At 36.7% G+C, this 16,378-nt stretch overlaps 1 protein-coding gene across 1 annotated transcript; it reads left to right on the forward strand.

Moving 5' to 3' along the window:
* Positions 1 to 1,743: 1,743 nt before the first annotated feature.
* Positions 1,744 to 12,448, forward strand: LOC141294185 (taste receptor type 1 member 3-like). Its single transcript, XM_073826273.1, has 8 exons — positions 1,744 to 1,943; positions 2,017 to 2,317; positions 5,095 to 5,451; positions 7,044 to 7,460; positions 7,557 to 7,760; positions 9,713 to 9,833; positions 10,221 to 10,591; positions 11,882 to 12,448. The coding sequence occupies exons 1-8, from the start codon at positions 1,744 to 1,746 to the stop codon at positions 12,446 to 12,448; spliced, it is 2,538 nt and encodes an 845-aa protein (XP_073682374.1).
* Positions 12,449 to 16,378: the final 3,930 nt, after the last annotated feature.

Here is a 16,378-nt window from a genome sequence, read left to right on the forward strand (position 1 = left end):
TAGTTCACCCAAAAATGAAAATTTTATGTTTATCTGCTTACCCCCAGAGCATCCAAGATATAGGTGACATTGTTCCTTCAGTAGAACACAAATGAAGATTTTTAACTCAAACCAGTCATATAATGGCAGTCAATGAGCACCAAATCTTTGAGAGTAAGTTAAGACACTAAACGATTGGTCTGTGCAAGAAACTGAACAGTATTTATATTATTTACCTCTGATCCACCGCACATTGAACTGTCCTGAGCACGTTTTTTGTCTTAACACCTCAATGTATCGTCACAAGCCCCAGGGTTTAATTTGGTTTTGTCTGTGTATTTTTTTTTTTTTACTCTCAAAGATGTGGTGCCCATTGACAGCCATTATATGACTTACAGACTGCAACGGTTTGAGTTTAAAATCTTCATTTGTGTTCTACTGAAGAAACAAATCACCTACACCTTGGATGCCCTGGGGGTAAGCAAATAAACATCCAATTTTCATTTTTGGGTGAACTCTCCCTTTAACCCATCAACCACAATAATCTGTCTGAGATTTACAAAAAAGACATAAACAAAAACTAAGACCAATGAAGATGTAAGAGGGAAATGCTACGTCCTGCGCTCCAAATGTATGCAAAGTGCTTTTAAACATGTGGCTGAGGCTGGAATTCATTTGAACAACAGTCAAATTGTCATGCAAATATCTGACCGACAGTTTTGACATTATATGTCTGATGTAACATTTACGCAAATCCACTAGGCTCCCACAGTATTAAGAAGAGTATGTACGTGACTTTACGTAACTTGCAAATAGAGTAGAAATTAATTACAAAAGCATATTTGGAATATTCAGTAACATAAGTCTTAGGTCACAAAATTCTAGATTTCTCAGTTTATGAGTTCTCTGATAGTTGTTTAAAATAAATCATAAAAACATTTGGATGGATATTAAACAATCCGAAGATTGAAAACTAAGATAAATAATTTCTTAGTTCTCACTGTGCATATTTGTGCCAGAGGTCTACGATGACGTCTTTCAATGTTTAAATCACTATCACTCATGCATGGGCCAGCATTCATCATGAAGCAGTTTGAATCAAAGCCACAAACAAATATTATGGAAATTCCCACAATTCCTGTACAAATGCATTGTGCAAGCTGCCGCATTTCCATTGTTTATTCAACACTCATTTTTCCAGACAAATATTTTGACCCAGATCTCTCTTCTGGGCTTGTGTTCGGTCACTGCATGACACAAAGTGTTTCTAAACAAGTACTGTGACTGAGAAATAACACCTTGTTTAAGAACAATAAAAATTATAACATTATATCCAGTGAATGAAAAATTCTGACCTTTGCATAAACAGCAAAAAAAAGCCCAACAATTAACAAAACAGCACGGACGAAGTGAACGAGAGCTTTTCTCTGCGAATTATCAATGTCATTTAAAACTTTCTTCGAACGTTGAGGAGAAACCATAACATTTTCATGTGAAGCCGGAATGAAACTTGATGTAGACCCCTAATTTCCATGCAAAGCACATGTAAGCTGATCACAGAAGTGTGGGTTGGGCGTTTCACGTGTTTACGTGTCATCAGTTGACCGTCAAACCATCATAATCATAGCCTCTGAGGGAATCACAACATATCAAAACTAGAAGAGCCTAAGCAATACTTCCATTGAGGTCAGTCCAGCTATTTGACTTTTAATTAATAGCTTCCATGATATATTGATGCAATTCTTCATTCCTTCTGGATTCAGCATGGCTAAAGAGTGGACACTTTTGGTGCTCTGTGGCATTTTTGGATCTGCATTCAGCGAGACGCCATCGTGGTTCAAGAACATCTCAACAAGTCTTTTTCAATCGCCTGGAGATGTTCTGATAGGAGGACTTTTCCCCATTAACGAACTCACCAGTGAACTGAGCAAACGGGTGAAGCCTGATGATCTTGAGTGCAACAGGTAAAATCCTGAAAGATAGTTTAGAAATCTGAAAATGCTCCTAAAATCACTTTATATCCCTCTGTTTTGGCAGTATAAGCACATACGGTCTGTCTCTGGCATTGGCGATGAAGTACTCTTTGGACGAGATCAACTCTAAACCAAATCTTCTCCCTGGAGTCACACTGGGATTTGAGAGTTATGACACTTGCATGCAACCAGCCGTTGTCATGAGACCCGTCCTTCAGCTTCTCACAAAGGAATCAACAGAAGAATTAGACGTCGCCTGTAACTACACCGACTACAAGCCTCGTGTTATAGCTATCATAGGACCGAACAACTCTGAGTTGGTTCCAGTTATTGGCAAGCTGATTGGGTTTTTCTTGATGCCACTGGTGAGTTGACATTAAAGGGATAGTTCACCCAAAAATGAAAATTTTATGTTTATCTGCTTACCCCCAGGGCACCCAAGATATAAGTGACTTTGTTTCTTCAGTAGAACACAAACAAAGATGTTTAACTCAAACCGTTGCAGTCTGTCAGTCATATAATGGCAGTCAATGGTTTCCAAATCTTCAAGAGTAAAAAAACTCAGACAAAACCAAATTAAATCATACGGCTCATGACGATACATTGAGGTCCTAAGACACAAAATGATCATTTTTTTCCATCTGAATTAGGGTTGTGCCGATAGACGATAGTATCGTGTATCGACGATAGTCAAAGATATCGCCTGTTGCTGATGCCTTTGACAATAGTAAGACGATTATTATTATTATTAGGGCCCGAGCACCGATGGTGTGAGGACCCTATTGAATCTGCTCCGTTTATTATTATTATTATTATTATTATTATTATTATTATTATTATTATTCTCCAAAATGAATCGCATTTTTGAGGACTTAGACATACCCGAAAACTCATGAAACTTCGCACACACATCAGACCTGGCGAAAATTTACGTCTGATATGGGTTGTAGAAGTGGGTGTGACAAAATGGCTCGACAGCGCCACCTTTACACGTTCCGCGGTGTGCGCATTCAGCTGTGATTCACGTACATGCACGAAAATCGGTACACACATGTAACACACCAATACCTACAAAAAAGCCTCTTGGAGCTAAATTTGACACCCAACCGGAAGTCGGTTATTTTTAATTTTCTCAACAAATTTTGTGTCATTTTTGCCATTTTCAGGCCTTGTATCTGAACGAACTCCTCCTAGAGATTTATTCGGATAAACGCCAAATTTGCTGAGTCTAATCTAAAGCCCTTTGTGACTTGTAGCAAACTCCTCCTAGAGATTTAATGATATCAACATTATATTTGGTCAGTCTGATCTAGAGGCCTTAGAGATGTTAAATTGCGAAGATCTTGAGTTTTCGTTATAGGGCGTGTCTGTGGCGGCGTGACAACGTTTGATGTTTCGCCATGGACATAGAAGTTGTTATAACTCAGCCATAAAATGTCTGATCTGCCTCAAACTTCACAGGTTTGGTAAGAGTCCTGGCCTGAAGATACCTAAAGGCCAATATTCAGATATTATCATAACGCCACCTGTTGGCAGCAGGATATATCATATCTTTCACTAACTCAAACATACCAAGGCCAATCTGCACCAAACTTCATATGTTTGATAAAAGTGCTGGCCTGAACACATCTACATGCCAATAATCAGTTATAGGCATAGCGCCACCAGCTGGCAGCAGGAAATTTGGCACTTTTAAGTGACTTTCACATATTTCTCCTATTTTTACTGTATTAAAAGCATACTGCCCACCATTAGCTGTGTTCCTAAAGAGGCGGTGAGCCCGTGTGCGAGGGCCCATTCATCGCTGCTTGCAGCTTTAATTATTATTATTATTATGCATCAAAAAGGCACCTAACTTTAGCGATGCAGCGCGGAGAGTCGGTTCTAGGATGCCTCAGAAACTTGCCGCGGTATAAACGTGCAGTGAAAATGGGTAAGAGATTTATTCATCATACAGTGTACATAGATTAAGTGTCAGTCATTAGGATAACAGAGGTAGTAAAGTGTGGTTTAGGCTGAATTAAATACGATATATGAGAATCTGTCTGTATATAGTAAACATAAACATTCACCTCAGTAACATCTGTATGCGTTAACTAGAATTACGATGCGATAAAATGGCGCTAAACATACGCACGTGAATTACACGGGCACCGTTTCTCCACAATCAATATGAACTGAACTATAACATGAACTGATGACAACAATCAGACATACAGCGGTAACATCATCGAAATATGACGGGTATAGAAAGATACATTCATTTACATTCACGCACGCACATTTACCGCTCCCTGAAGATAGCAGAGAATGAAACCGAAAGTAAACTTAAACCTATCCAACAGAACTACCGTCAGCGCTCTGTACACGCACAACTTAGACACATGCACTACCCTAACAAAAAGAATAAGGAATTTATTACATACTGACATATTTACATATCATTAAAGAAATTAGCACGATAGTATCGTGTATCGGCGATCTCACAGGCTGACGATAGGACGATATGAAAATTGTGCATATCGCCCAACACTAATCTGAATCCAGAAAGTTCTACTATCCTGAGCATGTCACTCATTGTTTACACAAAGTCACTCATTGTTTACATGAGTGCATATTGGCCTTTTTAAAATGGTAATTACTTGTGCTTGTCCTGATTCTGGCAACCGATTAAAAACTAAAAGATAATGTTTCCTTGAGCAAACTCATCTGGGAGTGTTGGCCAGAGCAAGTTGAGTGCACACGCTTCAAACAGCTGAATGTTCTGGTGGATCAGAGGTAAATAATGATACAAATACTGTTCAGTTTCTTGCACAGACCGATCGTTGTGTGTCTTAAGACCTCAATGTAATATCACGAGTTGCAGGGTTTAATTTGGTTTTGTCTGTGTATGTTTTTTTACACTTTGGAAACCATTGACTGCCAAGACTGACAGACTGCAACGGTTTGAGTTAAAAATCTTCATTTGTGTTCTACTGAAGAAACAAAGTCACCTACATCTTGGATGCCCTGTGGATAAGCAGATAAACATCAAATTTTCATTTTTGGGTGAACTATCCCTTTAAGTGTTACTTTTACCGATAAGCAAAATACTGTTTGTTCCTCTTGTTTTTCAATTTCTCTAATTGTTAAACATTTTTAGATTAGCTATGGTGCCACAAGCGACATGTTCAGTGACAAAGAGACCTTCCCGTCCTTCATGCGCACAGTTCCTAGTGATCGCTGGCAGGTTATGGCCATGGTGCAGCTTCTGAAAGAGTTTGGGTGGAACTGGGTGTCTGTAGTAGGTAGCGACGATGAATACGGACAGAAGGGTCAGCAGCAGTTCTCCAGTATGGCCAATGAGGAGTCCATCTGCGTGGCATATCAGGGCTTGATTCCTGTATACAGTGATCCAGAGCAAGCGGTGAAAGAGATTGTCAATCGCATTGTGGAAGCCAAAGTGGGAGTGGTGGTGGTTTTCTCTCTACCCAAGCCGGCCAGAGACTTCTTCATAGAGGTGAAAAGCTTTATGCAACTTTAAACAGGTTGTATGATGAAAAAATGACTTGATGACTTGACTTGAAGTAAAAGTTTGCAATACACTCTTAAAAATAAAGGTGTGTCAAAAGGTTCTTCAAGCAATGCCATAGAAAAAACATTTTTTTTTTGGTTCCACAAAGAACCTTTCAGTCAAATGTTCTTAATTAACCAACAGAAAGGTTCTTTGGATGATAAAAGTTCTTTATGGAACCATTTAGACAAAAAGGTTCTTCTATGGAATCGTGAAGCACCTTTATTTTTAAGAATGTACTGTGAAATAGCTCTGTAGGATTGCTGGATTCCCAAATACATTAACATGACACCAACAATTGTGGTCACAATTTAACAAAAGTTTTGGTATTTCTATAAATTCACATAGAGGTACAACGTTTCTCTTTAAAAGCTAATACACATTGCTCACCTAATCTACAACCAAAAACAAAGGAACTTACTTTAAAATTGCCATTCTGTACTGAAAATTTTGTTCACTTTTATGACCAATTGCTTGTGATGTTCCTCATTTGTGAGTCCCTTTACATAAACAATTATTGATTGTTCAAATTTAATGTATTTTTTGTTTATAAATTAGAAAAAATGATTTTTTTTTTCTCAAAATTCTGACTTTTTAAGAATTGCAAGTAATCTCACAACTGCAAGAAAAAAAATCTTCTTGACTTATTTTCTCAGAATCTTAAGACATAAACTCAGAATTGCAAGTTTTAAAGTCTACTTTTGAGGAAAAAAAAAATTCTTACAAATTGTAAGGTTAGATCTTACGTTCTGTGAGTTTATATCTCGCAATTTTGAGAAAAAAGTCAGAACTGTAAGTTTAAATCTTTTTTCTCAGAATTGCAAAAAACAAGTCAGAATTGTGAGATGTAAACTCACAACTGCGAGAAAAAAGTTAAATATTTGCGAGATATATACTGGCAATTCTGACTTTTTTCCTTTTCTCAGAATTGTAAGATATAAACTGCAAACTGCAAGGTTTCATGAAGTCTAATTGTGAAAGAAAAAAATATTTTCTTACAATTGAGAAAAAGTCAGAACTTCATGTTCATGTCTCATAATTCTTGAATTTTTCCTCTGTGCACTCTTAAAAATAAAGGTGCCTCACAATGCCACAGAAGAACCTTTTTTGTCTAAATAGTTCCATAAAGAACCTTTAACATCTGAAGAACCTTTCTGTTTCACAAAAGGTTCTTTGAGGCTAAAGAAGGTTATTCAGATTATGAAAAGGTAAGAAATGATGGTTCTTTAAAGAACCTTTGACTGTATGGTTTTTTGTGGAACCAAAAATGGTTCTTCTATGGCATTGCTTGAAGAAACTTTTAAAGCACCTTTATTTTTAAGAGTGTATTCGGAGTTTAAATCTCACAATATAGATTTTTCTCTGACTTTACATTTAAAGCTCAAAAACTTAATAATAATAAAAAGAATAATAATAATAATAATAATAATAATAATATTAACATATAATTAATGATCCTCTCTTTTTCATTCAATGCTTTATATTCATAATAAGTCTACAGGCTTTGTTGGTCCTAAATGCTTTTGTGATCTGATCAGGTAATCAAACGAAACATGACTGGCGTTTGGGTCGCAAGCACAGCATGGGGTCTGAGCGATGTTGTATCCACTCTGTCCGGGATCAAATCAATAGGAACAGTGCTAGCATTTGCAGACATCTCCAGACCTCTTGACTTATTCACTCCTTATGTCCGTGAGCTTTTCACCAAAATAGAGCAGATGCCATTCCCCCAACAGCCAGATACAGAAATCTCTCCTCTGGACAACCCTTGCCCAAGATGCAGCTATGTAGGTCAAGCCAACGTGAGCATGGTGGAGATAGAACTCGTGCAGCAATCAGCTTTCAGTGTGTATACTGCCGTCTACTGTGTTGCACATGCACTGCATGACTTGCTCGGATGCAACGCCACCCACTGTGCTCTAAATCCTAGGACTGACAATGTTTATCCATGGCAGGTAATCACACACAAGCTATTATTTCTGTAAATCTGCTGGTTTTATCCTAGAAGATGAAGAGTGTACTAATAGAGCACTTTATGATCCTTTCTACAGTTGCTACGGAGTCTCCAAAAAGTTTCTGTAGATCTTCTGGGGGTCACATTTAAGTTTGATAAAGAAGGTAATCCAAACTTTGGCTACGATGTCATGCAATGGAACTTTACTGACAGCACTGTGCGCTTCGAAGTAATTGGATACTTTTTTCAGAACCTCACAATTAATAAAAACAACATGAAATGGCACACGGTAAACGGAAAGGTATGAATAGAATCATTAACACTATTTGCACTTGAAATGCTTGTTTTTTTATGCAAAGTGCATCATATTACTTTGTTTTACTACCAGCCAATAGTTTTGACACACTTTCTCATGATCTCAAAATGCCATAAAAAGGCAGTTCACACAAAAAATGTAAATTCTGTCATTCATTACTCACTCTAATGACGTTCCAAACCCGTAAGACCTTCGATCTTCGGAACACAAATTAAGATATTTTTGATGAAAACCGAGAGCTTTATGACCCTGCATAGACAGAAATGTAATTACTATTAAGGACATCATTAAAATATCCCATGTGACATCAGTGGTCTCTTTAAAAGGGATTGTTCTCCTAAAAATTTTAATTCTGTCATCATTTCTCACCCTCATGTAATTCCAAACCTGTATGAATTTCTCCTGCTGAACCCAAAAGATTTTTTAAGAATGTAGGCAACAAAGTTTTTGACAATAGCCATTGACGTCAATAATATTTTTTCTATACTGTGAAAGTCAACTGCTTGACTACCAACATTTTTCAAAATATAAGTAAATGATGACAGAACTTTTTTTTTTCTTTTTTGGATGAACTGTCTGTTTAATTCAAAGATTTCAAGTTCATTTCCAGAATAAAAATTGACAGATAATTAATTTACTCACCCCCTTGCCATTCAAGATCAGGTTCAAGTCATAAAAAACATTATCGGAGGAAACGTTTCAGGATTTCTCTTTATATAGTGGACGTTTATGGTGCCCACGAGTTTGATCTTCCAAAATACAGTTTAAATGCAGCTTCAAATGGCTTTAAATGATCCCAAGCTAGGAAGAAGGGTCTTATCTTCCCAGAAGTCAAAATAAGTTAAATTTACCCTGATCTTCAATTTTAATGCATGTTGTTTCTTTCTGAAGCATCAGTGAGCATTTGAACCTTCTGTAATAGTTGCATATGAGTCCCTTTGTGTGAAAAGATGGATCTCAAAATCATAGAGTCATTGTTGGAAAGGGTTCAAATACACAAAAATGCTGGAAAACCAAAGAATTGGTGGGACCTGAAGGATTTTTCTGAAGACCAGTAGGCAGTTTAACTGTTCAGGACAAACAAGAGACTCATGAACAACTATCACTAAACAGCTTATATAGGTAACAACAACACAGTATTAGGAATCAAAGGGATGTAAACTTTTAAACCGGGTAATTTTTATAAATTCAGCTATTATTTTCTTATCTAGCAAAACAATTGGTTATTTTCTAAAAAGAATTGACAATTTATATACTTTTTAACCTCAAATGCTCATCTTGTCCAGCTCTGTGTGTACTCTGTGTATCCAGGTTCATCACAGTTAGGGTATGTCAAAAAATTCTGATCTCATTTTCTCCTCCAACTTATTTTACCTTTATTTGTAAAGAGCGTTTGATGATCTTTGCACGTTCACTTTGTTAACACTGGGTCGGTACTTCTGCAGCAATGTAGGACGATTTTGAAGTTGGAGGAGAAAATGAGATGGGAGTACACACAGAGCTAGACAAAAAAAGCATCTGAGGTTAAAAAGTATATAAATTGTCAAATTTAAAAAAAATAACCAATCGTTTTGCTAAATAAGAACCTTCTTTCTAGGTTGGGATTTTTAGAGCCCTTTGAAGCTGCATTTAAACTGCATTTTGGAAGTTCAAACTCACAGGCACCATAGAAGTCCATTATATGGAGAGAAATCCTGAAATGTTTTCCTTAAAAAACAAAATTTCTTTACGACTGAAGAAAGAAAGACATGAATATCTTTGATGACGAGGGGGTGAGTAAATCATCTGTGCATTTTTATTCTGAAAGTGAACTTCTTCTTTAAAATTAGTTTTGTAGATTAATATAAGTCTTGTAATAGAGAATGAGTAGGTGTGTCCAAACCTGTGACTGGTGCCTCCAAGAGCCAACACCTCTTGACAAATGATCTCTGTAACAGGTCCCAATGTCCACTTGCTCCTCAGACTGTGGGATAGGACAGGTGCGCAGAGTTAAAGGCTTCCACTCTTGCTGTTTCGACTGCATTGACTGCAAGGATGGAACGTTCCTGAACAGCTCAGGTCTGTGACTACAACAAATTAGGATTTCAAGTCATTCTTAACAATACTAATAAGGCTCTAACTACTGGCTCTGACCATAACCACTTTATCCAACATGCCTGTGATACTTTAGTAAATAGAAATGCATGCATTTAAAGCGATAGTTTATTCAAAAATGAAAATTCTTCCATTAATTACTCACCCTAATGTCATTCTAAACCTGTAAGACCTTTGTGCATGTTTCTAACTCTGCATAGACAGCAACTGATATGTTTAAAGTCCAGAAAGCTAATAAGCACATCAATGTGACATAATGACAGACTTTTTCATTTTTGGGTGAACTGTCCCTTTAAGAGCTTTTCGGTTTAATCTTGACTAACCTTTATCTGCCTCCTCTTTTGATTATAGATGATATCCAGTGTACATTATGTCCTGTTGGCCAGTGGTCCACCCTACGAAGCACAAGCTGCGTTTATCCCATCTATACGTACCTGGACTGGGGCAACTATGAGTCAATCGGACTCATTCTGGGAGGAATTTTGGTGCTAGCGACGCATGTTTGGGTAGGGGCTCTATTCTTCAGGCACAGAGGAACTGCACTTGTGAAAACTGCAGGTGGACCACTGAGTGGCCTTATGCTGTTGAGCCTAGCGGGAGCATGCATAAGCCTAGTGCTGTTCCTGGGTCAGCCAGGAGACATCGTGTGCCGTCTGCAGGAGCCACTAAACGCCTTTTTTCCAACCGTGGCCCTCTCGGTCATTCTGACCATTTCCCTTCAGGTGATCCTAAAAAAAAAAGCATCAATGCATGTTATAAGCCATTTTAATTTTTTGCAACAATAAACATTATGAAGACAAAGTGTGAACAGTAGTATATACAGTATACATATGTATTTGATCATACAAAATGCATGTTATTGTTTACTTAGTACTGACCTGAATAAAATATTTAACATAAAAGATGTTTATGTATAGCCTTCAAGAGAAAATAATAGTTTAATTGATAAAAAATGACCCTGTTCAAAAGTTTACATCCCCTTGATTCTTAATACTGTGTTGTTACCTGAATGATCCACAACTGTGTTGTTTTTTTGTTTTTTGTTTTTGTTTAGTGATAGTTGTTCATGAGCCCCTTGTTTGTACTGAACAGTTAAACTGCCTGCTGTTCTTCAGAAAAATCCCTCAGGTCCAACAAATTCTTTGGTTTTCCAGCATTTTTGTGTATTTGAACCCTTTCCAACAATGACTGTATGATTTTGAGATCCATCTTTTCACACTTTCGAACTGAGGGACTCTATTACAGACTATTACAGAAGGCTCAAATGCTCACTGATGCTTCAGAAGGAAAAACCATGCATTAAGAGCCGAGGGGTAAAAACTTTTGAACAGAATGGGGATGTATACATTTTACTTATTTTGCCTAAATATATTTTTTACTGTCCTTCAGAGGCTACAGAAGATGCCTACATGTTTCCCAGAAGTCAAAATAAGTTAAATTTACCCTGATCTTCAATTGTAATGCATGTTGTTTCTTTCTGAAGCATCAGTGAGCATTTGAACCTTCTGTAATAGTTGCATATGAGTCCCTTTGTGTGAAAAGATGGATCTCAAAATCATAAGAGTCATTGTTGGAAAGGGTTAAAATACACAAAAATGCTGGAAAACCAAAGAATTGGTGGGACCTGAGGGATTTTTCTGAAGACCAGTAGGCAGTTTAACTGTTCAGGACAAACAAGAGACTGAACAACTATCACTAAACAAAAAAACACAGCTTATATAGGTAACAACAACACAGTATTAGGAATCAAAGGGATGTAAACTTTTAAACCGGGTAATTTTTATAAATTCAGCTATTATTTTCTCTATGCAAACACCTTTTATGTGAAATATCTTATTCAGGTCACTACTAAATAAACAATACCATGCATTTTGTATAATCCCTCTTATTCTGGAAAAATAATTGACATTATTAATGATTCTGAAAGGGCAATGTAAACGTTTGACCTTAACTGTATATATTAAAACAAGACAGCATGATATTTATATCCACTATCATCTTTTACTTACCAGATTGTGTGCATCACAGAATTCCCTGAAAAGTCTTCTGAACACTTGGAGAACATACGAGGACGAGGAAGTTTGTTTGTGATTCTGGGATGTTGCGGGGTCCAAGCGGGACTGTGTGGTTGGTTCGCCCAAGAGGCTCCTTCTCTGACCCAATACGTTGCCAGTTTGGAGGTGACCTACGTGAAAACCTTTTTGCGTTGTCCAGTGGAGCCCATGCTAAACTTTGGCTTGATGCTTGGTTTCAATGTTGTGCTGGCACTGGTGTCATTCATGGCCACTTTCATGGCTCTAAAGCCGCCTGGACAGTACAACCTGGCTAGAGACATCACTATCTCAACCTTGAGTTACTGTGTAATGTGGGTGATGTTCATCCCCATCTACACAAGTTTAAATGATAAGGATAAGTCAATTGCTCAAGTAGGAGTCAGTTTACTTAGTAATTTTGGGTTGGTAGTGACCTATTTTTACTCTAAATGCCAACTGTTGGTCAAACACCCAGAACTTAACACGGATGATCACTTTCGTACATTTTTAGAAGGGGTCCCACCAACACCACCTGAGGAAAGCTAGAAACAATTGCTAAATTATCATTTAATAATTAATAATTATTTTAAAAAACTATTATTATTATTAACATTTATAGCAGACATTTCATAAAACAATTAAAAAATGTCACATTAATAAAAGAAACATCAAAATATTACATTTTGTATACATTTTTTTTCTTGTATGAATTATTAGAAACAATTGTCACATTTGCACTTTGACTATCACTCTGTATAGGCTACAAACAGATACAACAGCAATTTCTCAAATAATTATTACAATATATATTGATAAATTAAACATTAACTTAAATTGTGTGAGATGACGATGCAAGTGCTAAAACTATATAAAATATAGTCAATTAAGCTACAAACTCGATCTTAATGCACAATGTTTCCATCTAACGTGAATTTTGAGGTGCACCTTGTCATTTTAATGGAGTGTTTTTTCCGTAGAGTTAACGTTAGCAGTAAACCGGTTAGCTCACCTGAATATGTTGGTAGATTTGTGTTGGATGTCATCTTTTAAATGAAAATATGGATATTTTATTTGAAAACCTCATACATTTTCGTTTATTTCAGTTAATGCCATGAAACTAGCAAGCTAAGCCAGTAGTAGTGAGTAATGTGTCTTGTAAACATGGCTGAGGACGCGAAAAACAGAAACAGACAAAACGATTCATTTTAGTGAGTCATTTACGCTGGAACCGCTCCGATTGATTCAAACTCGTGACTTCGATCATTCAGTTCAAGCGATTCACTAGCAAAAAACAGATCAAGAGCCGTTCGTTTTCGAATTTCGGCATTGCTTGTAATTATTTCAAAAACACGTATAGTGATTAAAACACTGTTTAGAAGGGCTCCATTCAGATCGCATATCACGAATCAATTTATTTCACATCTGGACGCGCATCGTGATCCGAAGTGCCACTCAATGACGGTTCCTGAATCATTATTCAGATCGGAAGGAGCGGATTCGTGAATCTTTTGTTTCAGATCGGAACTTGGTTCAGATCATCTGTTCAGATCGCGATTTCGGAGCGGGTTCGCCAATCATTTTACAAGTTAAATGATTCGCGATTCGCATTCTGAAGTCCCGAACTAAAATGAAGATTTGGAATGATTATTCAGATCAGGACTACAGAGTGCAGATCGCAAATCTTTTGATTTATATCTAAACTTAAGAGTGCTGATCAAGAATCATTTAATTCAATTCGTGACTTTACAATGGAATTTCGGTGCGGGATCGTGAATAGTTTGATTTAGATCCAGACTTCGGGGCACATATCAGGAATCATTTGACTTATATCGGAACTTCAGAGCAGGTTTGTGAATCTTTTTATTCGGATCGGAACTTCGGAGTGGGTTGGCCAATCATTTTGTGAATTTAATGATTTGCAATCTGCGCTCAGAAGTCCCGATCTGAAATGAGGGTTTGCGAATGATTATTCAGATTGGGACAGAGCGGATCTCAAATCATTTGATTCAGATCGGATTTTGGAATGGATTTCTAAAATGTAATGATTCGCGCTCAAAAGACCCGATCTGAAAAGATCCGGTCTGAGAATTATTATTCCGATTGGGATTTCGGTTCGGGTTTGCGAATCGTTTGATTCAGTTCTGGCCTTGAGGTCGTATTGTGAATCGTTTTTCTGATTTTTTTTATTTTTATTAAACAGTACAAAACAAACCATTAAGCCAGTACAGTTATAGAAACAAAACAAAGAAAAAAGAAAGAATTCACAAATTCAAATGCATGGTTTTAGTAGGCTAAAAGTGTTTGTTTGTTTGTTTGTTTGTTTGTTTGTTTGTTTGTTTGTTTGTTTGTATAACCACAGTTTTACTTCAAATACCATGGGTAAACTATGGTTAGTGTAGCAAAACTATAGTAACCATGTTTTTTCACCTTAAGAGGACACATAGATATGTCATTTTCACTGATTTAGGATTACATAGTTTCCATGTACTTGTCTATTTCATTTTTAAGTAAAGAAAGAGAGGTGTAGAGACAGATGTATGTGAAATTTAGCTAGCAGGACACACAAATTAAGTTATATTTTTCTATATTCTCTTTCGAGTAGTCGAACAATCCAAAGAAAACATCTTTAAAACAGAAAAGTCACTTAGATTAGATGAACATTGAAAATGTCTCTGGGTGCAACAAATGAATGACATCTTCCTCAGAAGAGTGACAAAAATAGTAACTCACTTCGATGTATGACATATATTATAAATACGCCCATAAACTTTTTGTGAAATTTGGATTAACACATTAATCTCTTGTTTGACCTCTTCATATTTAAGAAGAGAACGAGAAATGTTGCATTGGCAGGGTGAGTAAATTATGCAGAATTTCATTTTGTAAATAGTTCCTAACAACAAACAGAAGAGGGCAGCATTTAGCTATATTAGCAACTCAATCAGCTCGAACTAGAGTTCCCACAATGCTTTCATACAGGCATACAGTGCCCTCCACTAATATTGGTACCCTTGGTAAATATGAGCAAAAGTGGATGTGAAAATAAATCTGCATAATTTATCCTTTTGATCTTTCATTCAAAAAATTTACAAAATTCTAACCTGTCATTGAAAACAATAGAACCTAGGGGTGAAATCTCATTATGAAATAAATGTTTTTCTCTAGTTCAGGTTGGCCACTATTATTGGCACCCAATTATTGCAACATCCTTTTCCCGAGATAACAGTTCTGAGTTTTCTCCAACAATGTCTAATGAGTTTGGAGAACAGCTGAGAAGAGATCAGAGGCCATTTGTTCATACAGAATCTCTCTAGATTCTCCAGAATCTCTCTCTTCCCAGGTATGTTGGTGCTTTTTCTCTTCAGTTTTTTATACAGGGTTCAGGTCAGGGAACTGGGACGGCCATGGTAGAAGCTTTATTCTGTGCTCAGTGACAAAATTTTTGTGTTGATTTTGATGTTTGTTTTGGATCATTGTCCTGCTGGAAGATGCAACCATGGCCCATTATAAGATATCTAACAAAGGCAGTCAGGTTTTGATTTTTTTTTATCTGCTGGTATTTGATAGAATCCATAATGCCATGTATCTAAACAAGATGTCCAGGACCTCCGGCAGAAAAAATAGGTCCACGACATTAAAGACCCAGCAGTATTTTTAACCGTGGACATGGGGTACTTTTTTATCCCTGTCTGCACCAAAACCATCTGGAGGGTTAGCTGCCAAAAAGCTCATTTTTAGTTTAATCTGACCATAGAAGCCAGTCCTGTTTGAAGTTCCAATCATGTCTTACAAGTGAATATGCTGGAGTTTGTTTTTGGGTGAGCCAGGAGGATTTTTTCTTAAAACCCTCTGGGACAACATGTGGTGACGTAGGGGCTGTTTGATCATTTTATTTTAGGACAATTTTATACTCCCAGCCACTCTGGTGTGCTAAAAAAAAATTAATATTAATGGGAATATACTTTAGAGATATTTTACTTAGACAAATTTTTAGGGGTACCAATAATTGTGGCCAACGTGAACTAGAGAACAACATTTATTTCATAATGAAATATCCCCCATTTTCCATTGTTTTACTTCAAAGAAAGGTTTCACAGTCACCTTTGCTCATGTTTACTAAGGGTGCCAATATTAATGGAGGGCACTTTATATCAAATATCCGTACTTTTTTTTTTTTTTCATTACCACAGTTTTCTTTGTACTTTCTTTGTTCTATTAAGGATGGGTTTGCTTCAGAGGGACAACAATAAAAGTTTGGCAAAACAGCAATTTCCAGATATTGTGTTTTTGACTTTTTGTCCGGCATCTAGCAAACCTGTTTTGCAGGCAGTATATCTCAATCACTATATTATGACCAAGTGTGCAGTATCTAGGCAATAAGGCACTTGAGAGGTCATGTTATATTGTAAAAAAAAGTTAAAGAGTTAGTGAAGTTTGTAATCCTTTAAATTGAGAATATATATATTTACAATGCAG

Source organism: Garra rufa, chromosome 20 (assembly GCF_049309525.1).
Source record: "Garra rufa chromosome 20, GarRuf1.0, whole genome shotgun sequence".
Classification (NCBI taxonomy): domain Eukaryota; kingdom Metazoa; phylum Chordata; class Actinopteri; order Cypriniformes; family Cyprinidae; genus Garra; species Garra rufa.

Excerpts from the sequence above, each read along its gene's own strand:
- LOC141294185 (XM_073826273.1), top strand. The coding sequence starts at position 1,744 with ATGGCTAAAGAGTGGACACTTTTGGTGCTCTGTGGCATTTTTGGATCT. Across the intron at positions 2,318-5,094 it reads GGTTTTTCTTGATGCCACTG|ATTAGCTATGGTGCCACAAG; the intron begins GTGAGTTGACAT and ends AAACATTTTTAG. Across the intron at positions 5,452-7,043 it reads CCAGAGACTTCTTCATAGAG|GTAATCAAACGAAACATGAC; the intron begins GTGAAAAGCTTT and ends TGATCTGATCAG.